This window comes from Pseudorasbora parva, chromosome 1 (assembly GCF_024679245.1).
Source record: "Pseudorasbora parva isolate DD20220531a chromosome 1, ASM2467924v1, whole genome shotgun sequence".
Lineage (NCBI taxonomy): Eukaryota > Metazoa > Chordata > Actinopteri > Cypriniformes > Gobionidae > Pseudorasbora > Pseudorasbora parva.
In genome coordinates this window covers 48,340,271-48,358,182 of record NC_090172.1, presented here as the reverse complement: position 1 = coordinate 48,358,182, position 17,912 = coordinate 48,340,271, and the positions used below count along the sequence as shown (strand labels likewise).

Here is a 17,912-nt window from a genome sequence, read left to right as displayed (position 1 = left end):
CCTATAGAGAATCTATGGGATATTGTGAAGAGAAAGTTGAGAGACGCAAGACCCAACACTCAGGATGAGCTTAAGGCCGCTATCGAAGCATCCTGGGCCTCCATAACACCTCAGCAGTGCCACAGGCTGATTGCCTCCATGCCACGCCGCATTGAAGCAGTCATTTCTGCAAAAGGGTGACCAAGTATTGAGTGCATAACTGAACATCATTATTTGAAGGTTGACTTTTTTTGTATTAAAAACACTTTTCTTTTTTGGCCGGATGAAATATGCTAATTTTTTGAGATAGGAATTTTGGGTTTTCATGAGCTGTATGCCAAAATCATCAGTATTAAAATTATAAAAGACCTGAAATATTTCAGTTGGTGTGCAATGAATCTAAAATATATGAAAGTTTAATTTTTATCATTACATTATGGAAAATAATGAACTTTATCACAATATGCTAATTTTTTGAGAATGACCTGTACATGTAATTCCTTTATTTATGACTAAACAGTTAACATGTTATGTAGAGTAGGATTCAAAGTCTTTTATTTAAACTGGAAATGAACAGTAGCCTGGCTCTGCTCTCCTACGTACTTCCGCTCAATTTTCATTTTCCTTCAGTACGCTGTCTGGGATTGCAGTATATTGGCCCTTTCCCAAATGGCACGCTTCATATGCACTTTCGGTCTTATGGACTTACAATGGCCGCTGCGTGTTCATGTCTGTTAAGTCCATGCACTCGTGAGCACCCCCTTTGTGGTCAAAATGCACCCTCGATGTGCACTTCTGCTGAGCCCGCACTGGTGTTCTATAATACAGTTCTATAATTCTTGTATTATATTCTAACATAAAAGTATTCAGTTCACTGTTTCTAAGTCAATAATTAAACAAACAAATATGTGATTTAACTTTTTCAAATATCTTAACTTCTTTGTTTAGAAGGTCAGATGTTCTTGAAACACACAGGATTCTCTTAAATCAAGTTGTGTCAGCTTGAGAGCTGCTGTCTTTAGGGGTTAGTTCACCCAAAAATTTAAATTAGCCCATCATTTACTCACCCTCAAATCAGAGTTATATTAAAAAGTCCTGGCTAATCCAAGCATTATAATGGCAGTGATTTGTGGCCTTGTTTATGAAGTCCATAAAAGTGCATTTATCCATCATATAACTGCTCCACACAGTTCTGGGGGGTTAATGAAGGCCTTCTGAATCGAAGTGGCACGGATTGCCATGTGGCTCAAAAAGTTGTACTAAATTAAAGGTGGGGTAATTGTTTTCTGGTAACTGTTGTTGTTATTTCAAATCACCAAAACAAATATGCCCTTACCCCCAAAAGGGTCTTGGTCCTATTTTGATAGCTCCGCCCCACACACATACATAACCCAGCCAATGACTATGGCAGAATCTGTGTGTTACTAATCCAGGTCGAATATTCAATGAAAAAGTTGCCCCTTCCATCAAGAAAAAACGCAAACCGTTCTCATGGACAACTTGATAGTACACAAGCACAACAGTTCAACTAACTAACATATTACAATTATGACAAGATTAAAGTTATAGCGTTCAACAACAAAAAAAACTTTCTCATGACAACTCGATAGTACACAAGCACGACAGTCCAGCTAACAACATATTACAATTATGACCGGATAAAGATTATATAGATCATGAAAAGTGGAAACAAACATATATTAGGAGTATAGTATCTTACTTGTCGTACACATTTTGTGAGCTGATGCTTGAAACAGACAGTGAGGAGATTTAAATGCTTCATACAGTGTTGAAATGAATGGGTCTTTATCATCGCTGAAGTGAGCCACAATACGATTGCAATTGGACAAACAAGCGAACATGACACAGGAGCATATTCAAGCAAAAGCCAGCATATATTAGTTCTAGGCTAATGTCCGTCAAATGTGTCGTTTGTTTTGAATAATGACATGCACTGAGCACTCTCTTCTCACCATCATTAGTAGACACACCCTTACCTGCTGATTGGCTATATATTTGTTATTGTACTCTGCCCGAGTCCGTTTTGTAAAATTGTTTTGAAATAACACTTACCCCACCTTTAACTCTAAAACCCAGGACACACCAAGCCAACGGGCAATGTCGGGTCATTTTTGGTGTAACTCGGCTTATTTTATTTTTTTAACATGTTGATTCTAGGGTTGCAACAATTATAGATATTGTTGATTGAGAAATAATCACGGTTTCACGATTATTATCCATTCATTAATTTCACAACAATGTATAAAATCACATTAACACACTTTAGATTTTAAAGTTATTTTTTGCTACCTTTTGAACCAGAAATAACATGTTGACCAAATAATACTGCACAAAATAATAATATAAGACAAAAGTCCATCTCTCCCTTTGGAATTAATAAAGAAAGGATTTAAAGAAAAGTGACCTCTGTTCTGTAAACATCCATGGCAGTGTGAGGGGAATAAACTGAACTGTTATTGTCACTAACTGTCATCCATCAGTATTCATTTTAATCATCTTTTTAATATAACCAGCAGCCTTATCACCCTGTAGCCCAAGACAGGTTTCCCACTGAAGCTAAGCAGGGCTGAGCCTGGTCAGTACCTGGATGGGAGACCAACTGGGAAAACTAGGTTGCTGCTGGTAGAGGTGTTAGTGAGGCCAGCAGGGGGTGCTCACCCTGTGGTCTGTGTGGGTCCTAACACCCCAGTATAGTGATGGGGACACTACTGTCGGATGAGACGTTAAACCGAGGCCCTGACTCTCTGTGGTCATTAAAAATCCCAGGATGTCTTTCGATAAAGAGTAGGGGTGTAACCCCGGCATCCTGGCCAAATTTGCCCATTGGCCCCTGTCCATCATGGCCTCCTAATAATCCCCATATCCTGATTGGCATTCTCTGGGGGAAAATTGATGAATTTACGTGATGAAAACTTCGATCAGCGTTATATCAACTATGATCATTATAAAGATGTTTAAACGACAAAACACATTCACTTGCACATATTTGACAATTGTAATATATCATAATTCATGATATAGTTAACAAGCTTGTAAATATTTTTAATAAAGAAGGAAAAAAAAAAAAATAAACACGATGCTTACCTCTGTACTGTACTGTAGCGTGCGCTACTATTGCGTTGAGAGCGCCTGAAAGCTCATCCTTAAATGTCCCTTAAGTTTAAAGGGGTGGTAAAACGTTTTTTTGTTTGTTTTTTACAACGGCTTGCACAAAGGCTTGATTGTGTTTGTGGGGTCCACTGTAACGTGTTCATGCTTCTTTTTTTTCATATATTTTACCTTTATGCTACACCGCTCTGTCCCTCCTTGCAAAAACGCTCTGATGGTTTCCGGGTTCTATGAAACCGGTCCCTCAAAAATACCCAATGGGCTCAGATTGGTTAGCTGGCCCAGCTGTGTTCTGATTCGCTAACCACCTAGTGCATGTTTCTCGGAAACCCCCTACATTTACCAGTATTCTGTAAAGACTGAGGATCTATAGTGATCGCTACTGAATGGCACCTTTTGTATTTTTAGAACTATTATAGCCAAATATCTGACGCAAGAACTATTAACCCAAAATGAACACTAAACATTGGCTTTACTATAATAGCCAAATCAAACACAGAACCATGTTTAGCATGCCTGTAGATAAACAAGCATGTAGATAAACAATACACAAAAAGCGCCAATCAAAGAATAATTTACACCAATGCCAAGCAAGTTCACTGTTGAAATTTAAAACAAGTTTGTCACATTAGGATTTTGTCGGATAACTTAAGTATGAATGAGCATTTAACAAACTGGCTTGCAGATCCAAACAGCGTTGTCATTTGTTTACTTCCTTGCAAGACGTGCAATTAACAATACAAACTATTACAGGAAAACACATCAACAAAAAATAAATCATACTTACAGGTTTACTTGGCCCGTAAACAGCTTCTGTTTTTAAAGTTGGAACTGCTCCATCTTTCAGGACAAGCCGTTGTGCGAATCCTGCATTGAACTCGCGACAATTGTGGAAGCTTTCCTTCGTAAAATGTGCAGCATAGAGAGCAAGATTTGGGTAATAATTATGAGGGACCGAGTTAAAAATACATTTTAACCATTGATCCCCAACTCCCCCGTCCTTAGGAAGGCTGAACAAAGTGGACCTGCAATCCGGATGAAAATAACAGTGTTTCGTCAGCATTGCACGACAGACGGCACTCCAGCCTATTATTCTACAGCAATAAAATATGGCCTCGCCCCCATTATTTAATATTCTTGGAGGAGGGGTTTATGTAAATGTTGGAGCTGGTGATGTCACCAACCCTGGAGGAAAAGTCTGTAGTCCCTACCGGCCTTTGTTGTAGTGCATAGAAATTGATTTCTTTAAAAGCAAATATCACCCTTTGCTTTAAACTTTGAGCTTTGTAACTTTGCAGATGTTGTTTATGCTCAAACAGCAATAGCATACACTAGCTAAAGTTAGAAAAGTGAAATTGTGTTTTACCACCCCTTTAATATGAAATTATAAATTTAATTCAACTTATTTTTCCACTGTGTATTGCAGTTTCTAGTTGTTTTACAATAGTCAGATCAAGTTAACTTTATTTATATAGCGCTTTTACAATGACGACTGTTTGAAAGCAGCTTCACAGTATTAAAAAGCACAATAAAAAAAAACGATGCATTTGTACAATAAACAAACAGACACCTAAAGTGGCCAGCTAAGCAAATGTATTTAAACACAAACCATACATTAGTGTGCTCCATTGATAAATTAACTATACGTGATCATATTGTTTACTTGATGATCTGCACTTACACGCTGAAAGCCAAAAACAGACATTTGAAGCAATTTTACTCAATTATGTGTGGTTACAACACATGACCGTGAATTCGGAGTTGAACCGGGCCTTGTTTATACAACAGTCATGGAAGGAGTATTTTTGGCACAGAAATTCTCCATCAAACATCCAACTTATTTTTTTTAAAACTTTGTCCATGTTTAGCAGTATTTAACAGTGTGAAAAGCTCAGTATGCATGAAATAGCTTTTCACCAACCTTTAAATATAGACTTTTATGGTGTACATCTAATGTTTTTAAAATAATTAGGGAACATTGTAATATTTCAAGTGATTTTTGACTTCTGATTCTGTGCAGTGTTGGAGTGTCAAGTTATGGATCCTCAGATTGCTGCATGGCTGTTAGATCCTAGCAACTCTGCTTCCTGCTTTCAGACCCTGCTTTCCAAACACTACACGCATCGAGTTATACCCACACTGCAACCTGTGCTTGGGCAAGCTAAGGTCAGGATACACACCTGATTCAATAAATGCTGGTCGAAAAAGGCCCCAGCAGGTGTATATGAATTTTTTCCTTGAAAACAACACTTTTGCAGAAACATTGTCCTTTTACTTAATGCTTTATCAGGTGACTCAAGCAATCTCAAATTTGTCTCTTCTACACAAGCTAATGGTGGAACTACATAACAAGCTTCAGGTATTTTAACCTTACTATTTTTAAATAAAACATAATGTACACTGTTTTTCAGTTTTCTCTCTTACTCAATTTTCTGCTCCGTCTGTCTGTTTCACAATAGACTCAGGGGCTGTGGCAGCTCTATTCTGGTATTGAACAAAAGATGATTCCAGTTCTGGCAGGTCTGAGCAAACAGATTCTAGAGATAAAAAGTGATAATTATCAGAATCTAATCATTTCCATGCCATTTTCATTTTTATGAAATATCACTGTATATCGCTGCTTTAAAGTCCCCATGCATTGAATCATGTTATACTTCAACTAATTTAATAATCAAAATTAAATGTTTAAAAAAAATTCCCCTGTGAACATACGGAAAGTATTCAGACCCCCTTCAATTTTTCACTCTAATATATAGCAGACATTTGCTAAAATTAAGTTAACTAAATTCTCATTGATGTACACACATCCCCCCATATTGAATGTTTGTATATAAGCAGATTTTGAGCCCCATTGACTACCATAGTAAAAAAATAAAATACTATATCCAATGTAATTTCTTCATGCCTTAAAATTGCTTGAATGAAACTCCACACCCTTGCTTCATTTAGTATATGCGGAACCATGAATATGCAAATTAGTCCCGCCTCTGCTCAATCATTCCTGCTCAACTTGATCCACTCTACCAACTGTAGTAAACATTACAAAATGGCAAGTGTATATATATTGACTTAATTCAGCTATATATATACACATCATTTTTTTAATTTTTATTTTTTTATTTTTTTTATGCTAATATAATATACTAATATATAAGAAATGAATGCTTTCCTCCAAAACATGTTGGCCACAATTGTTGATACCCTTTTATTAAAGGTCCCATTCTTCTTGTGTTTTCGAAGCTTTGATTATATTTACAGTGTGCAATATTACATGAGTTCATGTTTCGCATGTAAAAAAACGCAGTATTTTCCACACAATTTACTTATCTGTACAGCGCTGTTTCCTCTGTCCTAAAAACTGCCTGATAATTTCCTTGTTCTATGAAGTCTCTCCTTCAGAAATACGTAATGAGTTCTGATTAGGCCAGCGCTTCCCGTGCTGTGATTGGACAGCAACTTAGCGCACTTTGCCCGGAAAGGTCCCGCCTCTTACCATAAAGGGGAGCTGTAGGCGCTGAATGCGCGCTCTTCTCCACGTGGGAAAGCAACAAGACCACGCCCCCTTTTTTGCATGTTCTTGTGGGCGGAGGGTTAGTCACCAAACGGTTCTAGTGATGTCATTACATCCCCGCACTTCCTGCTGTAGTCCAAACCGGCCGTTCGCTGTAGGCTTTGAAAGGGAACTTCTGTTAAATAAAATATTTTGCTTGGCATTGAACTTTGAGGAGCTTTATAATTTTACAGGTATTATTTATGCTCTAACAGCAACATGAAACACTAACTAAAGTTTGAAAGATGGAATCGTGAAGAACAGGACCTTTAAATACTTTTTGTAACCTCCTTTTCCCAAGATAACAGCTCTGAGTCTTCTTCTATAATGCCTGATGAGTTTGGAGAACACCTGAATAGAGATCAGAGACTATTCCTCCATACAGAATCTCTCCAGATCCTTCAGATTCCCAGCTCCATGCTAGTGCTTCTTCTCTTCAGTTCAGCCACTCATCTTCTATAGGGTTCAGGTCAGGAAACTGGAATGGCCATGGCAGAAGCTTCATTTTGTGCTCAGGGACACATTTGTTTGTTTATTTTGATGTTTGTTTTGGATCGTTGTCCTGATGGGAGATCCAACCACGGCCCATTATAAGATTTCTAGCAAAATCCATCATTTTTTGATTTTTTATCTTTTGGTATTTGCTAAAATCCATGATACAATGTATCTGAACAAGATGTCCAGGACCTCCAGCAAAAAAATAGGCCCACAACATTAAATATCCAGTGGTATTTTTAGCCGTGGGCATGGGGTACTTTTTACCCCTATTTGCACCAAACCCATCTGGTAGATTTGCTGCCAAAAAGCTATTTTATTGTTTCATCCTGACCACAGAACCCAGTCCCTTTTGACTTTCCAGTCGTGTCTGACTACTGAATGTGCTGGAGATTGTTTCTGGATGAGCGAGGAGGATTTTTCTTGAATCCCTCCCAAACAACATGTGGTGATGTAGGGGATGTTTGAAAAATTTCATTTCAATTTTTAGGTTTTCTTACCCCAAGACTCAACTAATCTCTGCGATTCTCCATCTTTGATCCTTGGAGAGTCTTTGTGCACTCAAACATTCCTCCTTGCCGTGCATTAGGACAATATACACACATGCTTCTTTCAGGCAGATTTGTAACATCTTTAGTTAAACGGAGCTTCTTAATTATTGCCCTGATGGTGGAAATGGGGATTTTCAATGCTTTAGCTATTTTCCTACAGCCTCTTTCTATTTTGTGAAGCTCAACAATCTTTTGCTGCACATCAGAACTATATTATTTGGTTTCACTCATTGTGATAAATGATTAAGGGACTTTGGCTTTTATGCCTCCTTATATTTATACTCCTGTGAAACAAGACATCCTAGCTGGACAATTTCATGTTCCATGTCACCTTGGTGTGCTAAAAAATGTAAATATACTTCGGAGATATTTTACTCATTTAAAATTCTAGGGGTACCAACAATTGTGGCCAATGTGTTTTAGAGAAAAGCATTTATTTACCCGCCATTTTCAATTATTTTACTTAAATGAAAGGTTGGATTTTTGTGCATTATTTTTTTACAGCCATATTTGACCAAATTTACCAGGGGTACCAACAATTTTGACCATGACAATATATATATATATATATATATATATATATATATATATATATATATATATATATATATATATATATATATATATATATATATATATATATATATATATATATATGTGTATATATATATATATATATATATGTGTATATATATATATATATATGTGTGTATATATAATAGAAAATATTGATTACCACAGTGGTTCTTTTGCCTTTACAATGAAGCTAATACTTTTGAGGTGCTGCTTTAACATTTTTCTGGCTCTCTCTCAGCAATGGAGAGCTATAAAATGCATGTGGACAAGGAGGCCTTAAAAAAGACTTCAGAAATGTTGGGGGTAAGAGTTTGTGTGCATATGATACTGTTAACAGTGAATTTTCTCAGGCCTATCTGTCCTGAGGGGAAATTGAGAGTCTTATGTGAGTAGATCTGTCACTGATCAATAAGAAAATAACATCTCTTAAACTCATTACTTAAAGGGTTAGTTCACCCAAAAATTAAATTGATGTCATTAATGACTCACCCTAATGTCGTTCCACACCCGAAAGACCTCTTCGGAACACAGTTTAAGATATTTTATATTTAGTCCGAGAGGGTATCCAAGTATACATTGGACATTACTATTTGTAATGTTTTTGAAAGAAGTTTCTTCTGCTCATCAAGCCTGCATTTATTTGATCCAAAATACAGAAAATATTGTAATATTGTGATATATTATTTATTTATTTATTATTATTATATTATGTTTTAAAAATAGAATTTTTTTGTAACAACAATATACACTACTGGTCAATAATTTGGGGTCGGTTATTTTTTTATTTTATTTTTAATAAATCAATAATTTTATTCAGAAAGGATGTGTTAAATTGATAAAAATTGATAGTAAAGGAGATTTATATTATTTGAAAATATGTTTTTATTTTGAATAAATGCAGTTTTTTTTTAAACTTTTATTAATCAAATATTTTGGCAGCAGAACTGTTTCCAACAATCATAATAAATCAGAATATTAGAATGATTTCTGAAGGATAATGTGAAGGCTGGAGTAACGATCCTGAAAATTCAGCTTTGCATCACAGAAATAAATGATAATTTAAAGTATAATACATTGAAAACCAAATATTTTAAATAGTAATATATCACAATATTTAAAAAAAAAATCTGTATTTTTGATCAAATAAATGCAGGCTTGATGAGCAGAAGAATCTTCTTTCAAAAACATTACAAATAGTAATGTGTCCAAACTTTTGGCTTATACTGTATATTGTTTTCTTTAGTGTTTTGTCTATAATAATTTAATAAAGTTTCACTTTTCACACTTCCTCCTCTTTTATCATTATTTTACATTTATCTCACATTTCCTCAGTTATCTCAGAAGAAAGGAAGGGATGAATAAAATGGCACTAGATTATTTTACTCCCTCTTTTGTATTTAAAAGTATAATAATGTACAGCTTCTCTTTTCTAATTAGTGTTTCTTTTGTGCTTTCTCTTAGTCTAAGTTGAAGCAGTTAGAGCAGGAGGCTCATCAGGCTGCAGGTCAAAAGTTCTTGCTGTCCAGCAGTGCTCAGCTCAGACTGGTCAGTGTTTTTGAATGGCTTTGCAAAACTTGACAGCATTTTTTTTTTTCATTCCCAAAATGCTGTCTGTTATGTAATTCACTAGGTACATCAGTTCATCTTGTTTTGTCTATATGAATGTATAGTATAAATGTGTATTGCTAACCCCTCCTCTTTTCAGATCCTTTTTGAGAAGCTGCGTTTACATGAACTTTGTGAGAATAAGAAGCTTCCCAAAACAATCAAACAACAGCAGTCAACATCAGAAACAGCTGTGAGAACACATTTAATGTCCTTATATATGCAGATAAACATGAGTGATGATCTCATGGATGTTATTGTTTGTAATTGAATTATTGTCTGCATGAATCTTAATGTCTAGTTTGCAGTTTTTAATGATTAACAGTGTTATTATATTAACATACCAAGTTCTCAGATTACCTGTTACACAACATTTAAATTATAGATATGGAGCATAAGTCAAATGGCTCATAGGCTACAGAAGATGTTTTTAATCCTTCTAATGTTTTATTTTATTTTTCATTTTCTCTAGCACTTCTTTTGGCACATGATGTCTAATTCTCACTAAAATTAAAAGAGGAGTCTATCTATTTTGTATAATTCAGCATAATTGACCCTTTTCAATGTTTTTTTTCTGCATACTCTTATAGCTTTTACAACTACAGAAGCTGCATCCACTGCCCAAAATCATACTGGAATATAGACAAATTCACAAGATCAAGACTGCGTTTGTGGATGGCATTTTGTCTTGCACGAACAAGGTGAGACATTTCACAGGTATACTAGAAACCATGTCAAATTTGTTGATAAAACATGCCTTTTTATTGTGCCGTTAAAATGAATTAAAATATTATAACACTTTTATCAGGAATAGACAATCGTGTCAAAGCAATAGGTTGTTCTTTTTTGTTGGGCCATGTCTAATAATCAAAACCAGCATGTTCTTGATTGTATTTGTCCACTAGAAATTTGAGGTATTTTCAATGTTTTGTGTAATAAGGATTCTTATAAAACATGCCTTTTTATTGTGCTGTTGATTTTATTATGTCCTACAGTATATATTTTAATATTACATTTTTTTAATAGTTTATCTTGTTGTCCAATGTCTTCCATTTATCTGTAATATTTTTTAACCTCTATTTTTAATGTTATTTTGTAAATAAATTACTTGACATGTCAGCTTGTCATTGTTTAGAAAATTCTCTTTTATTTTTATTTTTTCTTTGAATCTCAGACGTTCATTTCTTCCACATGGAATCAGACCACTACAGTGAGTGGCAGATTGTCTGCTAAACATCCTGTGAGTGCTTCTCCTTTTATCTTTCATCTCTATCATTTGCCTGGTTTCTATTAATTCGTCCTCCCTATTAATTTCTCTCCTTCAAGATCTTTCTTTCCAAATTTCTCTTTAAAACAAGATCTATAACAACCCTTTACTCCCCTATTACATTGTATCTCTCTCTCTCTCTCTCTCTCTCTCTCTCTCTCTCTCTCTCTCTCTCTCTCTCTCTCTCTCTCTCTCTCTCTCTCTCTCTCTCTCTCTCTCTCTCTCTCTCTCTCTCTCTCTCTCTCTCTCTCTCTCTCTCTCTCTCTCTCTGTCTGTCTGTCTCTCTTTCTCTCGTGACAGATTGGTTGATTATTTCTAGATCTGTCTCAGGTTCCTGCGCACACTTGATGTAGAATTTACACTGTTGCAACACTGCACACGCTGAGAATACATTGTCCTCTAACAATATCTGCTTCCTGCAGTTTCAATCCATCACTCAAGTCATTCTTTCTTTAGAAATATTGAGCTTGTCATTATTTTTGACTTCAAGAAATCCCTCACACCATAGGCTGTTACATATGTTTATAAATCTCCTTCGCACTGAATTCAGTCAAGCCACCTCTGGAGGTTTATTTATCTGAGTATTTTACTGCATTTAAAAATATATTTTAATTGATGAGCTTAAGCTACCATATAAATGGATATTAGCTGCTAGGACGAATTGAGGAAAGCCATTAATTGCAGTCTAGGGAAGATTAAAAGCATCCTTAGTCCCAAGTCTTGATGTTGAATCACACTGAATGACTGTGCTATTAAAGCTGAAATTTACCTTGCAATTTCCTGGTCAGCTCAATTTTAAGCATTCTGTTTTCCTGTTCCAGTGCAGTTTGGTGTTACATAATGTCATAAATCAGCATTCATCAAGGTTTTTTCCTGCATTGAAAATATTTTGACTACTACAAAATTTAATCTTTATTCCTCCTAAGATTTATCTGAGCATTTATGTGACAATACCTGCCATTCTGCAGTACCAGTACCCGCTGACAGTCAGCTGCTATAAAACACACCTGTGAGTGTTTATGAAAGTCCTCTGTAAAGAATATCTATTTAGAATATATTTTTGCAGCTTTGAGATTTGTAGCCACACTGACATATCTGTTGGGTGTGTGAACGCAATGGCCAATCAGATGTTTAAACTCCATTCAACACTGCTATTTGCTGTTTGAATCCTTTCATTATAACCAACAAAGTATAATCACATTGTTGTTGAGAGAGTCATTGCTGAGCCATAGACGGCTAAATTTATTATAACAGGAGTTTTTGCAAGATTGCAGCTGTGTGCACCTGTTGTGATGTAACAGCTTCAGTGATTATAATGGCAGCAATATTTTCTCGTTTTTGTATACTATATATATATATATATATATATATATATATATATATATATATATATATATATATATATATATATATACACACACACACACACACACAGGTCCTTCTCAGAAACTTAGCATATGTGATAAAAGTTCAACTGAAATATTTCAGGTCTTTTATTGTTTTAATACTGATGATTTTGGCATACAGCTCATGAAAACCCCCAATTCCTGTCTCAAAAATTTTCCATATTTCATCCGACCAATAAAAGAAAAGTTTGCAGGCGAATTGAGCACAGTAATACCATGGTCAGTAAACCATTTACCAGTGGTTTTGGCACTGTGAGCAGGTGCCAGGTCGTGCTGAAAAACAAAATCTTCATCTCCATAAAGCTTTTCAGCAGATGGAAGCATGAAGTGCTCCAAAATCTCCTGATAGCTAGCTGCATTGACCCTGCCCTTGATAAAACACACTGGACCAACACCAGCAGCTGACATGATGGCACCCCAGACCATCACTGACTGTGGGTACTTGACACTGGACTTCAGGCATTTTGGCATTTCCTTCTCCCCAGTCTTCCCTCCTTCTTGATTTTGGAATGACATGCAAAATTAGCTTTCATCCGAAAAAAAGTACTTTGGACCACAGAGCAACAGTCCAGGGCTGCTTCTCTGTAGCCCAAAAGTGGCTTGACCTGGGGAATGCGGCACCTGTAGCCCATTTCCTGCACACGCCTGTGCACGGTGGCTCTAGATGTTTCTACTCCAGTCACCTCTTCTCGTTGTGTAGCGTTTTTTGCCACACTTTTTCCTTCCCACTGAGGTGCTTTTATACAGCACTCTGGGAACAGCCTATTTGTTCAGAAATTTCTTTCTGTGTCTTACCCTCTCTCTTGAGGGTGTCAATGATGGCCTTCTGGACAGGGTCGGGTCGGCAGTCTGACCCATGATTGTGGTTTTGAGTAATAAACCAGGCTGGGAGTTTTTAAAAGCCTCAGGAATCTTTTGCAGGTGTTTAGAGTTAATTAGTTGATTCAGATGATTAGGTTAATAGCTTGTTTAGAGAACCTTTTCATGATATGCTAATTTTTTTAGAAGGACCTGTATATATTTTAATGCTGGTAACTACATATAGCAAAGTTTTAAATTTGAATCAGATTAACATAACTGATAAGCATATATGGAGCGAAACAGTCTATACCCACTATTTAAATACTGTACGTCAAATGATCTGTGCATTAAAGGTGTAACAACAATGACTCATGAGTTTAATGTCTCGGGGAATAATTAACTCAAAAGGGATTTAATGTTCAATATTCATGAATTTATGAATATTATTTGCCAGTCATTCATTACGTATTAAAATTTTCCGATAGGGAAAATTGTTTAATTAAATACAAGTAACCCTTTATGAAATTGCTTGAAATTATCCTACTAAGTTTGTCCTGCAAATTAGTTATAGACTTTTCAAATCAATTCTCAATAAGGGATTACTGCTTTACGAGCGCATAAGAAACATTAACTTTACTGATCAGGACAAGTTCAATATTTCAAATGGTCATACAGTTTACTTTACTAACATAGTAGCATAAGCAGTTAGGTAACATTAGATCACAAGTTTCATTGACTTTGTGTATGTGGCAGAATAACAGATTCAACTCATTAAATGCCTTTTGGAGGTTTAATAAACACAGACTAAAAATAACACTACAATTCACACAGAAAGTACATACTAAATATGCATCAAGAGAGTAGAAGTATAGATATTAACGAAAGAATACATAAAAGAGAATAATGAATAGACTGAAGTTAGAGAGAGATAAAAGAGAGAGAGAGAGAGAGAGAGAGAGAGACAAAGAGAGTGGGGGAGGGTAAGAAACAGCTTTCCTTCAGTTCCTCAAATACGACCTTCACGGAGTTAACTTGTCCCAACGGGAAAATAACACACCCTCTTTACAGCAGTTTGAATTTATAAGAAGAAGAATACTTGCATTCTTTTTGGTTTCGTTTTGGCTTCTCGCTTGTGTGTGTGTATTTCTGCGTGTTCGGTGGTTCTTTCCGAGGTCGGGAGGGAAGCAGCTTTTCTCTAGCGGCGCTCCGTGTTGTTGAAGATCGGATTGTAGAAGAGAAGATTTTTGGAAGAGATGAGGCCTGCTTGGAGGGCCTGCATTGGTGGCATGGCTTAAGTGCCAGCCCCCGTGGGTGTTGGCTCCCACAGGGAGAGAGTTGGAGAGGTAAGAGCCAGAGAGTAAGAGCGGAGTAAGAGGGCGAGAGGGCATCCGAGGTCCTCCTTTTATGGTCTGGCCGTAGTCCCACCCTCCAGGGTTAGACTTAACCAATGAGAGTGTTGGGATTTCCCGGCGGGAAATTCCTCAGCAGATTTTAAAGCTCTTTGTTCTGAAAGTTCGACTCAGTGGGTCTCTGAGTCTTCATACTATAATTAATGCAACAAACGCACACTGTATTTTCTGAATAAGTGATATACATGGAAGTGTAAGTCGTGAAGTGAGCATTAATTTGATAGGAGACATGACATATATGAGGTTATCTGAACTAGTAATTTGTTAAGACAAAGATAAAAAGATGCAAAATACCATACAGAATAAACATTTTACAAGACAGTTATGTGTTTACATAAAATGTCCTGGGGTGCATGTTCATTTATAGATGGTTTGTCTATAATTTGAGGCAAAAGCTCTGTGTCTTAAACTCTTTGTGTATAAGACACTCTTCCTGCCCTTTTCTGTGGCCGAATTCTTTTGGGTCGTAAAACTTCTTATCAGATGGTTTCCAGGGTAATGGAGAATCTTTCTCTGTTGTGTTGGGGGAAGGTCTGTTCCAAAGCACAACGCATTCAAAACATATTTGTTGAATGTAACTGGCGATTGTGTGTTTGATTCGCCTGAGTCGCTACAAAGGGGTACTTTCGTGATTAGAATTAAGTTTTGTAATTAACTTGGTAATACACTCCTGAACAAAATCTTAAGACCAGGGGATTCATTGTAAGTTTTACACATTTCGCACTAGTGGATCATAACCGGGTTGTAAGTGCTGCTTCAAAATGGCAAAAGAAGAAACAGCAGCAAGAGACAAAAAATAGAGAGTAGGCAATTTATTGAAAACTGCATTTAAACTGAAACAGGCCGTTCATCAACTGATCAAAAGTTTAAGACCATAGCCCAAAAATAAACGCACAACAGTACTAAAAGTGTCAAAATAGGACTCAGTAGCCCCACCGTTCTTGTTGATCACTTTAAAAACTCGTTTCGGCATGCTTGATGCGACTGTTTCCAGGAGGCTGGTGGGAACGTTGCTCCATGTGGTGAAGATGGCTTCACGAAGGGCATCCATGGTCTGGAACTGACGTCCATTTTTGTAAACTTCCCTTGCCATCCATCCCCAAATGTTCTCAATGGGATTTAGATCAGGGGAACACGCAGGATGGTCCAAAAGAGCAACGTTATTCTCCTGGAAGAAGTCCTTCGTCAGGCGGGCTTTGTGAATTGCAGCGTTGTCCTGTTGAAAGACCCAGTCATTACCGCACAGACGGGGGCCCTCGGTCAAGAGGGATGCCTGCTGCAACAGATCCACATAGCCAGTCGCCGTTTGACGCCCCTGCACAACCTGAAGCTCCATTTTCCCATTGAAGGAAAAAGCACCCTAGATCATGATGGAGCCTCCTCCACTGTGCCGCGTAGAAAACATCTCAGGTGGGATCTCCTTGTCATGCCAGTAACTTTGGAAGCCATCAGGACCGTCCAGGTTAAATTTTTCTCGTCAGAGAATAAAACTTTCTTCCACTTTTCAATGTCCCATGTTTGGTGCTCCCTTGCAAATTCTAAACGGGCAAGTGTGTCGTGGGAGGAGACGTGGCCTTTGAAGACGTTTTTTGTTCTTGAAGCCCTTCTCTAGCAGATGACGTCCAGTAGTAGGAGTTAGTTCCGCATGTTTTCAACACGCCCATAGGGGGTGCGATCTCACTTACAATGTAAATGTGCACATCCACTTGGACATTCATAACGGAGGGGTGTAAAGCTAGTGTTTTCAATAAATTCCTAAGAATTTAAGCTAAACCAAATCTGAAACCACATTTTGAAACCAAATCTTCTGCGATTCTCTTGTCTGTCAGCTCCTTGCTCTAGTGATTAATAAAATCTGACTCCTGCTACTGGTGTGTGCGGCGACTCGCATTTGGCTCATGCTGTATTGAGCAGGCATGTTCAGTTTTTAACTGTAGTGTCTGTTCTCTAACTGAACTAAATTATTTTATTGCTATAAAAATCTAAATGACGGTGCGGTGTTGCCGCAGTGGGTAAGTGATGTAACCAGTGGGAGTGGCTTGGTAAAGTGTACCACATAAATTAGCTTCATTAGCTGCTAGGTCGAATTGAGGAAAGCCATTGATTAGTCTAGGGAAGATTAAAAGCATCCTTAGCCCATTTCATACAGTCTTGGTGCTGAATCACACTGAATGACTGTGATATTGATAATGACTAACTGGTGGGAGTGGCCTCGTAGGGCAGTAAAGCAAGTGCATTCAACAACATGGGAGTTGTTGTCTTTCATCCAAAAATACATTTTCTTGCTTTTCCCAGTCTAGAAGGCACCAACGTCAAAATAATTTCACATTTGTACTATATAAATGACCAAAATAATACACATTCATCAATGTGAAATGTAGTGTTACATTTTATTACCAACTTTTCAAATCAGTCACTCAATTACTTTTTACATATACATTTATTAATCTGTAAATATAAAATAGTTTTAAGGACAGTGACTATCCTGATAGTTCTATCCTGACAATGATTATTTTTCATTTCATGGACAGGATTTTGTTAATATTACAAACTTTCTTTGCATTTAATTAGATTTGTTGTCAGTACAGGGCTCACAGTCTACATCACCCCCCAAAGACCATTTTTAGTCACCCCTACTTTTCTGCCTTTCATACTTTTCCCTGTTCTTTCAAAATCCTTTATTAGCAATTCTAAGCCAGAAGCTTTGACAGTCTGGATTTAAGAAGATTAAAATCACTTTTTTTCATAGCTGATTTTTGTGCTATAATCCATGTCTGTGTATTTTGTTTGTGCTTCAAATGATACATGTTAGTAAAGCTTTATATGTTTTTACATTTAGAGTTTTTAACTTTCTATTCATCAATAAATCCTAAGAAAGATCTTTCACAAAAATATTTCAATGTAGAATAATAATGAAAAAACTGGAGTAATGACTGCTGCTTTGCCCTCACAGGAATACATAGCATTTTAAAATGAATTAAAATAGAGAAGTTATTTTAAATTATAACACTTTTATTAGGGATAGACAATCGTGTCAAAGCAATAGGTTGTGCTTTTTTGTGCCATGTCTAATAATCAAAACCACCAGTATGTTCTGGATTGTATTTGTCCACTAGAAATTTTAGGCATTTTCAATGTTTTGTG

General features: G+C 36.6%; 1 protein-coding gene across 4 annotated transcripts in view; it reads left to right on the top strand.

Annotated features, from left to right (window-relative positions):
• Window positions 1-17,912, top strand: part of LOC137075443 (DNA polymerase nu-like) — a 77,718-nt gene that overhangs the window by 24,023 nt on the left and 35,783 nt on the right. For 3 of the 4 annotated variants that reach the window (XM_067443998.1, XM_067443990.1, XM_067443973.1), the window contains 8 exons: window positions 5,129-5,274; window positions 5,399-5,467; window positions 5,568-5,628; window positions 8,519-8,583; window positions 9,742-9,825; window positions 9,986-10,078; window positions 10,476-10,586; window positions 11,060-11,125. In XM_067443998.1, the coding sequence (XP_067300099.1) occupies window positions 5,129-5,274; window positions 5,399-5,467; window positions 5,568-5,628; window positions 8,519-8,583; window positions 9,742-9,825; window positions 9,986-10,078; window positions 10,476-10,586; window positions 11,060-11,125 (695 nt within the window). The remainder of the gene's footprint in view (window positions 1-5,128; window positions 5,275-5,398; window positions 5,468-5,567; window positions 5,629-8,518; window positions 8,584-9,741; window positions 9,826-9,985; window positions 10,079-10,475; window positions 10,587-11,059; window positions 11,126-17,912) is intronic. The other variant, XM_067443982.1, reaches the window with a different exon arrangement.